Raw genomic sequence first — 15,530 nt, forward strand, 5'->3', positions numbered from 1 at the left:
TATCTGGCAGAGTTGTCTGATATCCTCCCCTAATCCAGGTCATAACATAGAAGTAAACACAAACATAGGTTTTTAACTTTTACTAGTACAGCATTATTATATAACATTCATATACAATTTGCACCAATACAGCACCAATAAACATGATTGTGTAGGAAAAGATAAATTACGTGTTTGGAATGAGATATGAGGCTAGTTGTCTTATTGACATCACTAGAAGTCTATATTGTAAACTTGAAATTACTATAAAACATGGTAAACTGATCACAAAATCTTAAACACCGCATAAAACCTTGGTCAACATAATGTGCCGTTTTCATTGTTCACAATGTGCAAATTCTGCATTAAAATAACAGGCTAACGGTATTTTAATGAAAGGTAACAAAATTAAACATAACTCAGCTTTAGTGTGTTCCTTTTGCTGTTATAGATCCTACACCTTTCGGCGTAATGTCCCCAATGTACCTATCATTTTCTGAGTGGGGCGCCAACGCGGGGCCCAATGGGAATTGTAGACAAGGAAGGGGCACAGGAGAATACACAGGAGAGTGAGGAGATAGACCAAGCCATAACAAGCTACGTGAATATCGGATGCAGCATATTTCATGTCAAATGAAATGTGAAGTTTATCTGTTAACGTTCATTGTGCACGTGAACATTGTTAAAGATAATGCAAGCGGCACACAGACCATTCATAAGCACGACCACTATAAAATAAACTGTTGACACTGAATGTACACACAAAGGTGACCAGTGTGGGTTGCTTATAGGATTGATTATCCAGTTAGTTGTCACTATCATGTCATACAATGCCTTACTGTACATTCTGTTTCAGTTTCACAATCTGAGATTAAGCCACTATATGATCCTGTACTATTGGTTAATGAACATAATTACTAGTTTATACTATGTACTTTTTGAGAGGTATGCAATAAAAGGTTGGTATGGGCAAATTGGTCTATTTGATAGATTTTCATTCCTTTAGCTCATTAGGCCTGTTCCTTATTGACATCATATGGGTCTGTGGGATCTGCCTTTTTTACCTGAAATGTGGACATGCCTTTCATGATATGAACATGCATTTCATTTCTCTGATGCATACATTAATTTAAATATGAGCTGATTGTGCCTTATAGGCTATATTTGCTCAATTATTGTTGTAAATTCTGTCAGAGCCACTGTAACCTGAATTATTATCACAGCATCAGACAAATGTCTGTGGTCATTTGCATTTGAGCACAAAGCTAGAATAACAACAACAGTAGGCTAATAGTTCAAGCATCATTGTCCATGGCTATTCTTAATTCATTAGAAAGAAGACGATTTTTCTCAAGCTGCTTGTACAGATGGTCTAGACAGTCAGAAAGCATGAAAGGAGAGAAGCATACAGATATAGAAGACAAACAAGAGTTAGTCAAAGATCAACACAAAGACATCCCACTTTACAACAACATACAGGGTTAGGGTTACTGTACCTTGTGTTTCATCTGATACAACACCTCTGAACATCTGTGCTAATAAATAAACTTCACTATATTAACAGAAGCAGTCCTGCTTTATGACAATGTCGACTATGGTAAGAATAAAACACAGGTATGAAAATCCTGTCTTTTCTTTGGTGGCAACTGACAGAGACATGCAACTGAGTATGCAACTGTAGAGCTCAGCTGTTATTTCAATATAGTCAAGCACCATCAGAAAAAGCTCGGGGTGTTGACAAACTTGTCTGGAATCCAATGAATGAAATTGTGAGGACTTTCACTTACTTCTATTCTAGTCCCAAGCTAAATCTACCCAAAATACACAAACATAGAACTGGAAGAGAAGCTTTCAATTTTATTCAAAGCTACTCAACAATAAATTAAACACAAAAAAAGAAACAAAAAAGACAAGACAATAGAAATTAAGTTGGAGGAGAATCGGGGGAACGGCTGACATAGATGGAAGAATGTTTATTTTACAGAAAGCAAAATGACTCAAAGTTCTGTACAAGAGATGGACTCGTGAATGCTGGTGGCAGCGGAGGCCCAACAAGCAGTGAGACAGGACAGATAAGCCGTTTACAGAGGAAATAGGAAGGTGGGCGATGCTGCATATATAGATGCCGCTCAACCAGTGGGAAGCGTCTGGGATGGAGGGATTTAAAACATTTAACTGTGGAGGGAAGAAAAAGAGATGGGGGAAAACAGAATGGGTTTAAGTGGAAATAAAGTAAGGAAAGTGAACAACATGCAGAATGAAGACAACAAAAACAAAGTAAAGGACAGGAGGGATGAAAAAGTACTGAACGTGATGAAGCAGAACGAACATGCATTTCTATTCTGGGTGATATTTGGCCATTAGACACTAGAGCTAATAGCTGCAAATACTTTTGGAAAGTTATAAATAATACAGCAAATAATCTAATTGTCAGGGCACTATAAAAGTAAATCCACTATAAAAATAGCCAAACCGAATAAATGTTGTATAACAACTAATATAGGTCAGTTAAAGAACTGCAGCATTCATACATGCCACTAAGGGGAGCAGCAGTGTAATGTAAGTGGGAAGGGTGTTGGCTAAGACACACGCAGGCACAAGCAGGTGGTGAATTACATGGAGGTCATGTCGTTGAGGGCGTGATCCAGCTCCTCGCTGATGGCCTTGTACTTGAGTTTCTGGGCATACAGCTCATCTATTGAATGGTTGCACAGGAAATCAGAATGGTGGCGTGGAGGAGAGGAAGATGATGGGATGATGGAGGAATGGAACGATAGCAACCAGGAGGATATAGCAAAGAGAGAGGGGGAAAAATTGGAAAACCAAAGGATTGCCAGACAGACAGACTGAAATTAAGGATAAAGGAATGACGAAAAAACAAAACGTGACAAGTGTAGGGTTGGCACATGGGCTGCACATGGGCTGCTGCTCTATCAAATTCCTCAGACCCAGCAGGAAATTATGTCACACATATGCTTGTCCTTTCACAGCTACCAGAGTCACACCATCAGTAGTATGAGAAATGTCTTTGACTGCAACACTACAGCAGGCCTCTGTGGACTGCTGCTCTGGGGCAGTCTGTCAAGTACAGAACTGACTGCAGATATTTGCCCAGGAAAATATTCCAATACTCTGCTGACTGGATAAATAACATGACACCATTAAAGGGAGAAGTCCTGAGGAAAATAGAAACTGAAAGGTAATAAGGTATAATGCTGTGGAGGAGTAAAGCCCATGTCTCTGTGTAATATGTGTACATTTTTGATGAGCAAAAACGACAGAAGTATGAAAAATAACGTTTAAAAAGAGTCATACCCTCCAGATCATCAATGGTCTTCTCAAGCTTGGCGACGGATCTCTCAGCGAACTCAGCACGGGTCTCAGCCTGAAGTAGGAAAACCAAACATTTATAACTTCCATAATGACACCAAAGACATCCTCCAATGCATAGAACCCACCTGCTAACTCAGCAACACTAACGTGAACTCACCTCCTTCAGCTTGTCTGTCAGGACCTTGATCTCCTCCTCATACTTGTCTTCCTTCTGTGAGTACTGTAGTGGGATAAAGTAGCACGTCAAACACTCACCCATTCATTCAGTCAATAATAAGTTTGAGTAACTGACTCTAAGCAACTGTGACGGCATGATATGGAACCCGATATTGAAGCAGGACACCTACCTTCTCTGCCTGAGCCTCCAGAGACTTCAGGTTGTTGGTCACCGTTTTCAACTCCTCCTCAAGCTCAGAGCATTTGCTAATAGTTTAGGAAAAGATAAGAGAACAAAAATAAGAGATCTCCCAAATAGAATTGAATCAAATAAAAACAATAAAAAGGACAGAAAATGTCTACAATGTATGTGTCACTAAGTTGCTGGTAAATGTCCAGGCTGTTTGAGTGTGTTCCTAAGCGCCTACCCCTCAGACAGCTCAGCACGCTCTTCTGTACGTTCCAGGTCACTCTCAATGATCACCAGCTTACGAGCCACCTGGAGTCACAGCACGGACACACCATCAGGTTAGATTAAGAACAGCATTAGCAGAAGTCATACGTATCTTCTCCTCGGACACTTGAATGCAGCGGCAGATCTAGAAATTTTCATTCGGGGTGGCAATGGGGTGGCAGAAGGAAGTTGTTGGGTGGCCTCCTGCAGGCGAATCAAAACCCAAAGTAGGGGGGTACGGTACTCCCTATGGTAAATGATTAGGCTATAACATTGTAGTTCAAATTAAACAGTAACATTAATATTATTTATGTTCTGTCATGTACAAATAATATTTTTCCATGGGAAGATTGGGGTGGCAGTATTTATTTATTGGGGTGGCAGCTGCCACCCCTTGCCACCCCTTAAATCTGCCACTTCTTGAATGGCACCAGAGACAGCGATTGTCCAGTGACTACAGCGTGTGATGAGACCAGGTTAGGACACTCGCCTCCTCGTATTTGCGATCTGCCTCCTCAGCAATGTGTTTGGCTTCCTTCAGCTGGATCTCCTGCAGCTCCATCTTCTCCTCGTCCTTCATCGCCCTGTTCTCAATAACCTTCATGCCTCTAGAGAAGGAATGATGGGGACACATAACAACAGGTCATGATATGGCCCCTCCCGTTTATCAAGTTAGTAGAATGTTTACGGTACAGTACAACACTGTAAGTCATACAGTGCAGTATGGTGTACTGCAGTGATACAAACGCTTCCATAGGTTGGTTATGAATGGAACGACTTACTTGCCATAATGACAAGACATCTCTCCTGTAAATGTAGTTCTGGTGCATTTGATATGTGTGTCTATGTGGTGCTGCCCACCTCTCGCTCTCATCAGCCGCCTTCTCGGCCTCCTCCAGCTTTGTCAGAGCTGTGGCCAGACGCTCCTGTGCACGATCCAACTCCTCCTCAACCAGCTGGATACGTCTGTTCAAGGAAGCTACATCGCTCTCAGCCTACAGAAGAACCCCACAGAAAGAGTGCAGAATCAACCTGGAGAACACCATCTTGCTCACACACACACACATTTGGAATATTGTTATGCACATTTTCCATAGTGTGTTCTTAAGGGGGGTGTTTTGGGCGGATTTTCCTAGTCTGGCTTTGACTTTATCACCGACTGACAGGTCTTATAAATTCAAGATACTGTGCAACACATCTATTTGAAACATATTTCTATACGGATAAGGAGGTTTGGATCTCACTTGTGAGACTATAGCGTGCTGATAGACAACTTCACGTGGCTATAGGCCGTTAGGCTATATGATGTTAATTCAAAGCTTATTATTAGACTGTCTGATAATGTCCACATCATTTTACGCGCGTGTGTCACATGATGTGAAAAAACTGCAAGGATTGTGCAAGGAGAAGAAACACCTGGATTCTAGCATTCTGATCAATTATGTTGTTGACAGATTTGCACGAATACTGTCTGTAGCCTGCAGACTAATTGTCTTAAATTATTATAAACGGCTTACGGACTCCCTTGCTTCCCTCTCCAGACAGAGTTCCTTCTGTAGCTTCGCAGCAAGATCTTCTGCGCCGTCAGCCTGCTCTTGCAATGATTTTATTTTTCTTTTTACAGCCTCCAACGATGCCGCCCCAGCCATTTCACATGCAGTCTGTCTGTTTTAAATACGCCCTGATTTATCCTGTCTATTGGTACAACACGCACTCCTTGGGATGCGAGACGTTGGCTGATCCCTGCCCTGTTTGTAATCTACAGCTACTGTGAAAGATGGGACGGGCAAATACCGGAAGTAACGGATTTTTCACATTGCGCTACATTGCATCAAAACAACTCGTCATTGCTGAGACGGAATAGGGTGAATTTAAAGCCTCATTTCGTGCCAGAAATTATAATTAATAGGCAACGTGTGGATCATTTATTTATATAAAGCATCTATAGAGCATCCCCTACTGGCCAAGCTGGTGAAATCCTTTATTTCCCCGGGTAATTTGCTTATTATTTCTTCAGAATGCTGCAAAACATAAACCCTCTTAACTAACCTGGGATAATAGCCTATAAAGGCCTATTATATTTATTTATAAGATATAAATGCATAAGTGAATATTGTGTTTATATTGTGTTTGATAAAGACGGCATAAAATAATAGCCTACAGTTTCCTGTAAAATATTAGAAGAATAACCATGTATAAATAATAATTGTTAATATCCGTAGTTATACCATAGGTTAGGCTACTTGAGCAATTATGAGGCCTCGTGAATTAGGCCTATTTGTGACATCTAAAAGTTACCCTTTAAATTACGTTCAGAAGAAAGATCAAAACGATGGATGAAACTAGAGCACAACATTTTTCAACTTCTGAAATTGTTTCAGAAGTATTACAACTATTTGGCAGACATTCTTAACGACCCCTAGATCTGAACACTATCGGGAGGGGCATTGCCTAAACCAGTAAGGTGTGACCTTACCATATACAGCGCATGGCTAAATTTACCCTCCTTTGCATTTATGGTATTTGTTGTCCCTCCGCCCTTTTAAGTCCTTTCTTTAACGAGCTCTCTCAAACTGCAATTTTAGTATATAGGTTCAATAACAATACCTCCTAGTGGCCTAGGATAAACTCTATATATCCTTGATAACTTCTTGACAGAATTGCTTGTGTGTGCCAGAAAATGATATGAGAGAACTTGGACGTGAACGTGGATCTAATTGGGCCTCCAAGGACAGTAGGCCTGTGGAGTAGGCCTTGGCTAGTCAGCGCCACCCCAAACTTACATCCGCGGCTTTCTTCTCAGCGAGCTCCAGTTTCTCCTGGGCATCCTTAAGGGCCTCGGAGTACTTGTCCAACTCATCCTCAGTTCCCTTCAGCTTCTTCTGCAATGCTACCAAGTCATCCTCAAGCTGACAGTCGTTGATGGAGGTTTAGTTGGAGAGTATGAGACGCAGTTGGGAGCGCACGAGAGCACGATGGCACAGACAGACAAACACAAAGGAGCAGAAAAAAACAATGTGAAACCCTTTCACGGGGAATGTCATGCATCAACTTGTGCCAAATGATCTGTAAGTCTAACAGTTAAATACATAATACATAAAATCACAAGCCAACATTATAATAGCAAATCTGAAATAATGCCGTATGATTATAGGCCTATAGGCTGATCTATACCAAACAATTACATTGGCGACTTAATATACAGCACAGCCTATGGTCTTTCCCCAAAAAATATATTCCCATTGTGACTCGACATTTTTATTTGTATTGATCCTCTTGATCTTTTGAGGAATTTAATCCAGAGAAGGTTCCATTGCACTCGGTGCCAGGCACCCTAACCCTTGAGGCACAGTGAAACTGGCAACCATGCGTAAAACCGCTCTTTCTCGCCCAATCCCGACCTGTTTGCTCCTGTCCTCCGCTGCCTTCTTGTCCCCCTCAGCCTGCTCAGCTCTGTCCAAGGCATTCTCCTTGTCGAGCTTGAGCATCTGCATCTTCTTCTTGATGGCATCCATGGCTGCTTAGTGTTAGGGTTGCCGCGTCAACCGTTACAAAAGAAAGTGAATAGAAGGATGAGAGGCTCCGAGCGTCTGAACCACACTGAATGCCAAGCTGGAGTGCAAGCTCGCGCCAAACGTAGGCTGTCAAATATGTTCTTTCGAAGAGGAGTCACTGGATCCCCCCTTGGATACCCAATACGTTTTTGGAAACAACTCCAGCTGCTCTCCTCTGCGGACCCTTTCTTTTTTATGGATCTCCCCGGCGATTCGCTACTCAAGACATTTGACAACTTATATGACTATACAAGGACCAAGAAAGTCAAGGAGCCCCCCCCCCCCCCACTAAGACGTCTGTTCCTATTTCTAAAATACCACAGCCGCACGGGAGTCAGAGACAAGATCACTGAAGAAGTATGAAAAGGGAACAGAACAAAAACTTTCAGCAACACTTACATTTGTGGGAGAAAAACTGCTGAAACAAAACTATTGTAAACATTTAAAACATGTTTGTCCTCACTTATTTGTAACACCAATATCGAAACACCCATTGATCTTCAATGTCAATAAAAAATGGCTCCACATTAAGCAAAGTGAACATGTGACACATGCACAATTTATTTAAAACTAAAACATTATTAGGTGCTTTGCTGCACAAAGGGGTGGTTAAGCCCCTTAAAGTCATTGTCCCTCTGAGGGCTATCCCATTAGCTACAGGCTAAGCGTTTCTGTCAGTGGGGGCTAAAGGATCATGTCAGGAAGTCCCCCCGGGCATTGTTCACCGTCTGAAAAGTTACCAGATAGGTATAAACATCGCGTGAGGTTTACTTGCGGTACATCATTAACCTTGTCCCAAACCTCTTTGAGATCATAAGTGCTTGAGAGCTATCTCAAATGGGCTTCAGTGAAAGACACAGGGGCTTTGACAGTTCAGCCATCCCCCTTCTGTGACGGTTTCTGGGTCGTGACAGCCTCAGCTGTTTACCATACGCAGTAGGGACAGGACAGAGGATCTCTGCAAGCACTCGGATTGGTCATAGGGTCTGCCCCCTCCGTCTTAAGGAACCCTGACACATGATGAATTAGATCCACAGATGTACCAAAAATATTAGGTCAACCTAATATGTAGTTCATTTTTACAAATCTTACTTAGCAATCGTTCCAATCATTATAGTGAAATATACTGAGCAAACTATGAAACATAGCAAAACAGATCATGCCAATGAAGCATTGAGATTATCTTCACATTGCAATCTCTTGAGACTCTCGTCTTGTGCTCTTGTGTGCTTTTGAGAGTTATTTTTAGCATCTTCAGACTTGGGGACCACCTGTTCTGCACTGCCCCTAGTATACAACAACTACAAACGAAGGAGACTTGGCCAAACCCTTGGCTTGTCTTAGATAAAACTCCCTTGAGATGGTTGTAGATGGTGAAACCAAAAAGCGCTGTTCTGTATGGCACAATTCCTTATGCTAAATGTATTATAATGTATTGTATAATGCAATACACAAGATGTACAGTTTGAGAAGTTAATATGTTGGATAATGTGTGACATCCCTCTCTGGTATTCTTTGGGGTGGGAATCTTTTCGAATGTGTGGCAGTTGTCACTCTTGTTCGCCTGGGCTTTGTCCAACTGTTAAACACCACAGGTGGCCATGCCTTTCATGCACGGAGATCCTAAAGGCTCACAACAGAAACCATGCCATCTCGCCAATAGTAAAAAGAGAGACAGTGTTTGTGATGTTTACATCTCTTAATTGTTTACAGGGTCTCTCTGTGATAGTATACATTTACTTCTATAACTGTGCATACTTAAAATATGGGCAATTATGTAGGTTCAACTGGAATCCAATACATACTATTTACGGTGTTTGTGTTTGGATGTATGTTACATATGTAATGTAAAACGTATTTATTTTACATATAAATGAATAACTGGGATCTACTTGTGTAAAAGATTCTTCAATCAGTCTCGTGGCCCCTGGCTGACAATAGAATGTAGGTTAAACATTCCAAGAATTCCTAGTATGGTGAATGTTTCCTGAAACACTGGAGAGAGATACATAGTTGTAATCTTAAAAAAACTGTGTGGACCCTCAGGACCTCTGACAGTTGTCCTTATTAGTGTGAGGTTGCCTGCTGATGTGCCTGCATGCACTTTGATTTATTGTACCTTTTATTTTAACTCATAAATGTTCTGTTGCCGCAGGGTGTGATGAGGTGCTTAAAGAATGACAGGTGTCTCAACTTTCTCCAAATTCTCTGAAGAACTAGAAGTGTGTGGATTGTTCAAACCCTCTGAGTCAGAGAGAGATGGGGAATAAGAGAGAAAGACACACACGACTAGCCAACAGCTTCCCTGTTTACCATTTTGTGGTTCGGATGAGTGGAGCTTGAAGTCATCTGGATGACAAGTGGGTGCGATGTCTGCATTTGAACACTGACAGCAGCATATAGTATAGGTGGCAATGCAAGTCACGTCACTAGTATGTTATTCTGCCTCTATAGTCAAGGAGTCTTAGAGGAAAGTCAACTTCATGACGGAATTGACTTTAACATCACATCACATTCATGACATAACATTCAAAGAGCTTGACATGTTTATACCATAGTAGGCCATAGTAGTTTATTTGTATATCAAATAAAAAAGCCTTGTTTGGGAGTTTCGATAGAGGGATAAACTACAACTACAGTATGGTAATTATGGTTAAAAAACTAATAGTAAAAAATATAGGGATGACAGATCTCTGTAAACTGAGTAATACAGTTCAGACACATACATGTTATGAAAATGTTATGCCTCCAATTGAATACATGTTTTACTAAACAGTCAGAATCAGAATCAGAATTTGGTTTTATTTGCCATGTAGGTTCACACAAACACAGAGTTTACTGTGGCCGGAAGGTGCAAACAATAAATATATACGGATCTTCAATCAAAAGTATAAAAGTACAGCAGTCTAACTAATCCCAGGAACTAACAATCTAAAAAATGAAACAAAACAGTCTTTGATATACAGGACTTTCTGTCACTCTGGGCTTTAACTGATCATTCAAAGTCTGGATGGTTAAAACCAACCTGACTACCAAACCATTATTGTGTCTAGTGCATATAGATCAGGCATTTTAATTCAGCCAGAAATTAAAGAGGAACCAATCAGTACTGAGATCCCTCGTGTTAGTTGAAGGTAGCAAGGGACACTGTCGCTTTAATCCTATACTGGGAGCAGCTGTGCCAGTGTAATTGACGTTGCCTCCTCAGATTTTAGAGGTGGGGCCAAAATTAGCACAGGTCTCAGCTCCAGCCCAAATTAGAACAAGAGCTCACTAAGACTCGCTGACTAAGACTTACCATTGGACCCATTTCACTCCACAGAGGAGACACTTAAAGCGGCACTGCCTGCAAAATGTGACCTCTTGAGGAAAAATAACTGAAGTTAACCACAGTTTCCATGCACAACCAGGGGAAAATTACTAAATCTGTGTACTGTATGTACACCAATACGGTATGACCATCCTTATATGCTACTATAGTGATGCTTGGGCCTTAATGATGGTGCCAGGCCTGTCAACATGCATACTACAATACAGTATTAACTTGTGTCCTATAATCAGTTTATGAACAAAATGGGTACATTTTGTGCTTTACGGTTAACTACTCGCACTATAACATCATAAAGAATCAACAAGACTGAGTAAGGTCAAGCCAGCTTGAGTGTTCCCTCTGAAGAGAAACTGAGGAAGGAGCAAAGCTGTGGATAAATCTAGGAGATTGCAGGGATCATAATGTTAGCCTGTCCTGAATACTGAAAGCACATACCCACTTGCAGCACACAGAACACAAGCAGGCTTGTGTGTTTACTTTGAAACCCTTTATTTTCATTGAATACAAAAAATATCTTTCTTGTGGCCAGATAAATAGTTTACATACTGTATGTTACTTCATATCCATCTTTACTGTAGCCATTTCACTGTCATTGAATTCTGCTGAGGGAAAAAACATACAGGTATGAACATATTATTCAATACCATTTAAAAGTCACAATCTTAACAGCAACAGATATATATCTTAAAATCCTTATCTTTATCATTCAAAAAAAAGGTTTATAGTGGCTTAAAGACAAAAAAGGAAGAAAAAGGAAAATCCATAAAACTTCAGTGATTTTACTGGTAACATACATCAGGTAACAGACCTAAAAATTCAATTTGCCGTAGTTACATACCAACGTGTCGGGTACATGCCCATGGAATGCAGTACAAAAATGCGTTGTCTTCATATATATAATATACATTCTTATATATACTGGTGGAGCTTTTTACACTGCAATACATTTAACTTTGACACATGTACCGTTCTTTTGAACCTACAGTCATGTTCACAGCAGGCAGAGAACTGGGGCAAATTGCAGAGTATGTTAAAAAAAATTAAGTACTGGACAATGTGTGAGATACCAATTTTGAATACCCATTGATACAAGCAATACTTATAATCAGTACCTCTCATTAACAACAGTGGAGGCAAAAGTGTCACTCAAACAGACCGGATGCTGTATGGACTACAGACTAAGGCACTAATAAACTACAAATACCAGATGAGTGGACCAGTGTTCAACAGCAAATACAAACTCCAGACCAAATTTCACACAAACTAAAGAAAAGAATACCTGCAAAAAGTATTATTTGTAGTTTGTGTAGGATTATTGTAATTTAATATGCAGCTCAGACTACAACCATCCTTTCCGGTTGTGACTGAAATTAGTAAAATCGGTAAAGCCATGCATTGGACAACGCTGGAGCAGAACCTCACAATATGCTTTTGTCTGCATACACTCACTGTCAAAAAGACTAGGGAACCAAACACTACAATCAAACCTGGTCAGCACAAGGTCAATATATTGCAATAGCACATCCAAGGAAGTCGCACAGAGCACCTTTAGAATGACTGACGCGTGCAAAACACCACGAGCATGAGATGTAGTCTAGCGATCCAGATGTGTTGAAGCCACTCATAAAAAACCCCTCTTTAAAAAGGACCCATGTAAAGAGGTGGAGTTAAACTGTGTCAACCAGCAGGGAAGAGTAACCACCAGAGGCACAGTACATGGTGCATAGTGGATGAAGAGGAAACCACATTGACCGTCAATTCATTCATTCACTCTTTCAAGTCTAAGGTGTCACTAAAGCACTCCACAGTTTAATTTTCGAATTATAGAAAGCATGCGCTACACGCTTGTGCTAAACCCTGCTGTAGCTGACATCTCACACTTGTCACATATTTGCATCAATGCAAAACTGCCTAAAATTCACAATGCATGATAAGTAGTCCTTGCTTACGTTATAATTGGTGTTTCTAAAACGGTGTCTCTTTGATATTGCAAAGGTTGGGGGGAACTATGTACCCACCAACAGCAAACCATGTGTTTGGAGGGTTTGCTTGACACACTTGAGGTTATAGAACACAACAACGCCCTCTAAAGCACCATTAGTATTATTGCATCGTGTACTTCCTGTATGGCTCAAAACGTAACTGTAAACTAGCAAATGTTTAGTAGGAAATGGGAGACCTGTGCATGCAATGGTCCATGTATGATTGATGCAGCTCTCTGACCTCACTGAAGAAGTGTGCTCCGGTACACTTCTCCTTAAACTGCTTCTTTACCTACAAACATGTTATCTAAAGTACATGAACCCCTATAGTGTCTATGGTCAGAGCATTTATTGGAGTTAAACACTGTAATACACTTGAACAGAGGATGTCATAAGTCTTAAGGGATCACACAGAAAAACACCCATAGTAAGAGACTGACCAACATTTTACATTTGTAGTGAAGCTTAGTTTAAAATGGGGATTTTTTTTTAAGTCTGCAACTTATCTATATGAGAAGTGTCTTAACTAGCTTGTATTGCAATGTTTTAGTATTTCCCCACAATAACATTAGTCGTACTCCAATATGGTACAAATACCTCAACAGTCCAAATTATCAGTCAAATTATTGGCACTGAAGCACCACCAAATTTGTACCAAACCAGAGAAGTCTGTGTTAAAATAAGGACGTCTGGTGTATACTTGTACTATTTTGCATGCTCCTCTGTCTAAGGGCTTGGATCCACAGTAATGTTCAGTTCTAGGTAAATTGCTCACCATTCAGTTAACTGTACTTTCAAATTTAGTTTGACAGTTAAATGCTCTTTCCGAACTATTTTTTGGTAAATTATGCAAGACAAGTAGGCTTTTAAAAGTACCACAGTAAGTATGTACAGTATGATAAGCTTAAACATCGGTACACAATCTTAGAGGTTTAAGACCCTTCCTAATCGAAAGGAACATTTCAGTCTCCACATCTGGACTTCAACCCTGCTGAAAGAGCAGGAACACAGAAAAGGCCAGCTTAGCTGAGCCGCGTTGTGCACCAACATAAACAATCATTTAGGTCACCCCTGTGTGCGTGGTTAGCCCATGCAGCCTACAAATACAGACACACGCCCACACATACACCCCCGCCCCACACACACACACACACACACAGCGGCGGGATAGTCTCGTAGCAGCCTTGTCAGTTTTCGTCCTCGCGGAGCTCGCTGGGCAGGAACTTGTACTGCTGCTGTCTGATCTGGGCCAGCTTCTTCCTGGCCTCCTCCAGCTCCCTCTCCTTCCTCAGCATCTCCTCCTGCGCTGCGATGATCTGGAAACAAGACAGCAAGGCTCATTACACCTGACACACCGACTTCCGCTTCAATCAGCACAGAGTATAGTACTGCCACACTAAGCAACAAGAACTATTAGCCATGGTGTATGTAAAGATATGAATGTTTGATTATGTGCTTTGACATAAGTACCCCGGTACAATGGAGTCTTCCCTGCGAGAAGCAAGCGCTGTTAGAGAGGATGGTAAACGTGTAATGAAGACCGGATTCTCACCTGTGCAATCCCGCCCACAAACTTGGTTTTGACGACCACGTTATTGTCGTCTGCCTTGTCGAAGGCAGCCTTCTGGGCCGCCCGCACAAGGTTGTCTGAAGCCCGCTTTACTGCGTTCCCAGCAGACTTGGAGGAAAAGCAAGCCATGAATAACAGCACCACAAATACAAAACAATATTTTGTTTTGTTAGCATTGCTTTTTTTTTTTTTTTTTTCAAGAAGCCTAATGTACCTGTAATCTCCTCATGGCTTCCGAGTCCTGGTCTGCCTTAACCTTGCAGGCCACCAGGAGCTGAGCGGTGGAGGCTGCCACCTGCTTGGCGGAGGAGATGAGCTTCTCCTCGCTGGCGTGGCCTTGAACGGAGGCATTGGCTGCCTCGCACAGGTTACTGGTGGCGGCCGCAACCAGTCGTGCCTGGAGGTAGAGAGAACACAAACACGAGAGGGTTCAAACCCTATATGGCACCGCAACATTTCAGTTTTTTTTTCCCCCAGACAGGATTTGTGTGTGTGTGTGTATGTATACATGTATATATATATTTTTTTTTAATGAAAATACAAGATTGTGTGTATGTATAGTATGTATGAGTGTGTATATATGTGTATGCATGTGTGCGTGTATATCGACACTGACCGCAGAGATGAGGCCTTGGGACCACTGTCCATCATCCAGCGCGTTGGCCGGGATGGAGCCCACCTTTCCCTGGGCCACCAGCTCCCGCTGAGCCGCAGAGGCCGATTTCACCAGGGCACTGGTTGCCGCGGCGATGGACTTGGCCGCCTCCAAGATCTGTTCCTCGAAGTTCAGAGTCTCGTCTGCTTGCTGGAGAGAGGGGGAGGCAGGGGAGGAGAGAGGGGGGGGGCAACACAGTCAGAACCAGAAATGAACCAGTAACCAGACTTTAACAACCATATCATTTCATCTGGACATAGTCAGGAATATATTATATTGGACTTCCATTTCTTCAACCAAGTATTCAGGATAAAAACGACGACAGAGCGAGGGTGGGTAAGAAACACAGGACAAGGGCTACTTCTCACGAGGGCCACATGAGTTCTGGCTCGCGATCCCACGCACGCCGTCACACACCTCCATATGCTCGCGCGCAAACGCACATACACACACAGAGCACATGTCTGTAGACAGGGCGGGACACTGTAGGAATATGTTTGATATATAGTTGGACTG

General features: G+C 41.7%; 2 protein-coding genes across 3 annotated transcripts in view; both read right to left on the reverse strand.

Annotated features, from left to right (window-relative positions):
- Positions 1-1,903: 1,903 nt before the first annotated feature.
- tpma (alpha-tropomyosin) lies at positions 1,904-7,556 on the reverse strand. 2 transcript variants are annotated; one of them, XM_084682882.1, is made up of 10 exons: positions 7,324-7,555; positions 6,706-6,831; positions 4,784-4,917; positions 4,413-4,530; positions 3,897-3,967; positions 3,660-3,735; positions 3,470-3,532; positions 3,295-3,364; positions 2,596-2,674; positions 1,904-2,154 (listed from the first exon to the last, which is right to left on the reverse strand). In XM_084682882.1, the coding sequence occupies exons 1-10, from the start codon at positions 7,435-7,437 to the stop codon at positions 2,151-2,153; spliced, it is 855 nt and encodes a 284-aa protein (XP_084539008.1). In that variant the 5' UTR covers positions 7,438-7,555; the 3' UTR covers positions 1,904-2,150. The 2 variants fall into 2 exon arrangements, with proteins under 2 accessions (XP_084539008.1, XP_084539009.1); XM_084682883.1 differs by lacking the exon at positions 1,904-2,154 and having other exon boundaries at positions 2,592-2,674; positions 7,324-7,556.
- Positions 7,557-11,278: 3,722 nt separating this feature from the next.
- Positions 11,279-15,530, reverse strand: part of LOC146246703 (talin-2) — a 65,756-nt gene continuing 61,504 nt past the window's right edge. The window contains exons 54-57 of the mRNA XM_084681879.1: positions 14,976-15,164; positions 14,574-14,756; positions 14,342-14,467; positions 11,279-14,105 (exon numbers count right to left, since the gene is read on the reverse strand). Of these exons, the coding sequence (XP_084538005.1) occupies positions 13,977-14,105; positions 14,342-14,467; positions 14,574-14,756; positions 14,976-15,164 (627 nt within the window). The 3' untranslated portion in view covers positions 11,279-13,976. The remainder of the gene's footprint in view (positions 14,106-14,341; positions 14,468-14,573; positions 14,757-14,975; positions 15,165-15,530) is intronic.

This window comes from Hypomesus nipponensis, chromosome 19 (genome assembly GCF_054491055.1).
Source record: "Hypomesus nipponensis isolate SF chromosome 19, ASM5449105v1, whole genome shotgun sequence".
In the NCBI taxonomy this organism is placed as follows: Eukaryota; Metazoa; Chordata; class Actinopteri; order Osmeriformes; family Osmeridae; genus Hypomesus; species Hypomesus nipponensis.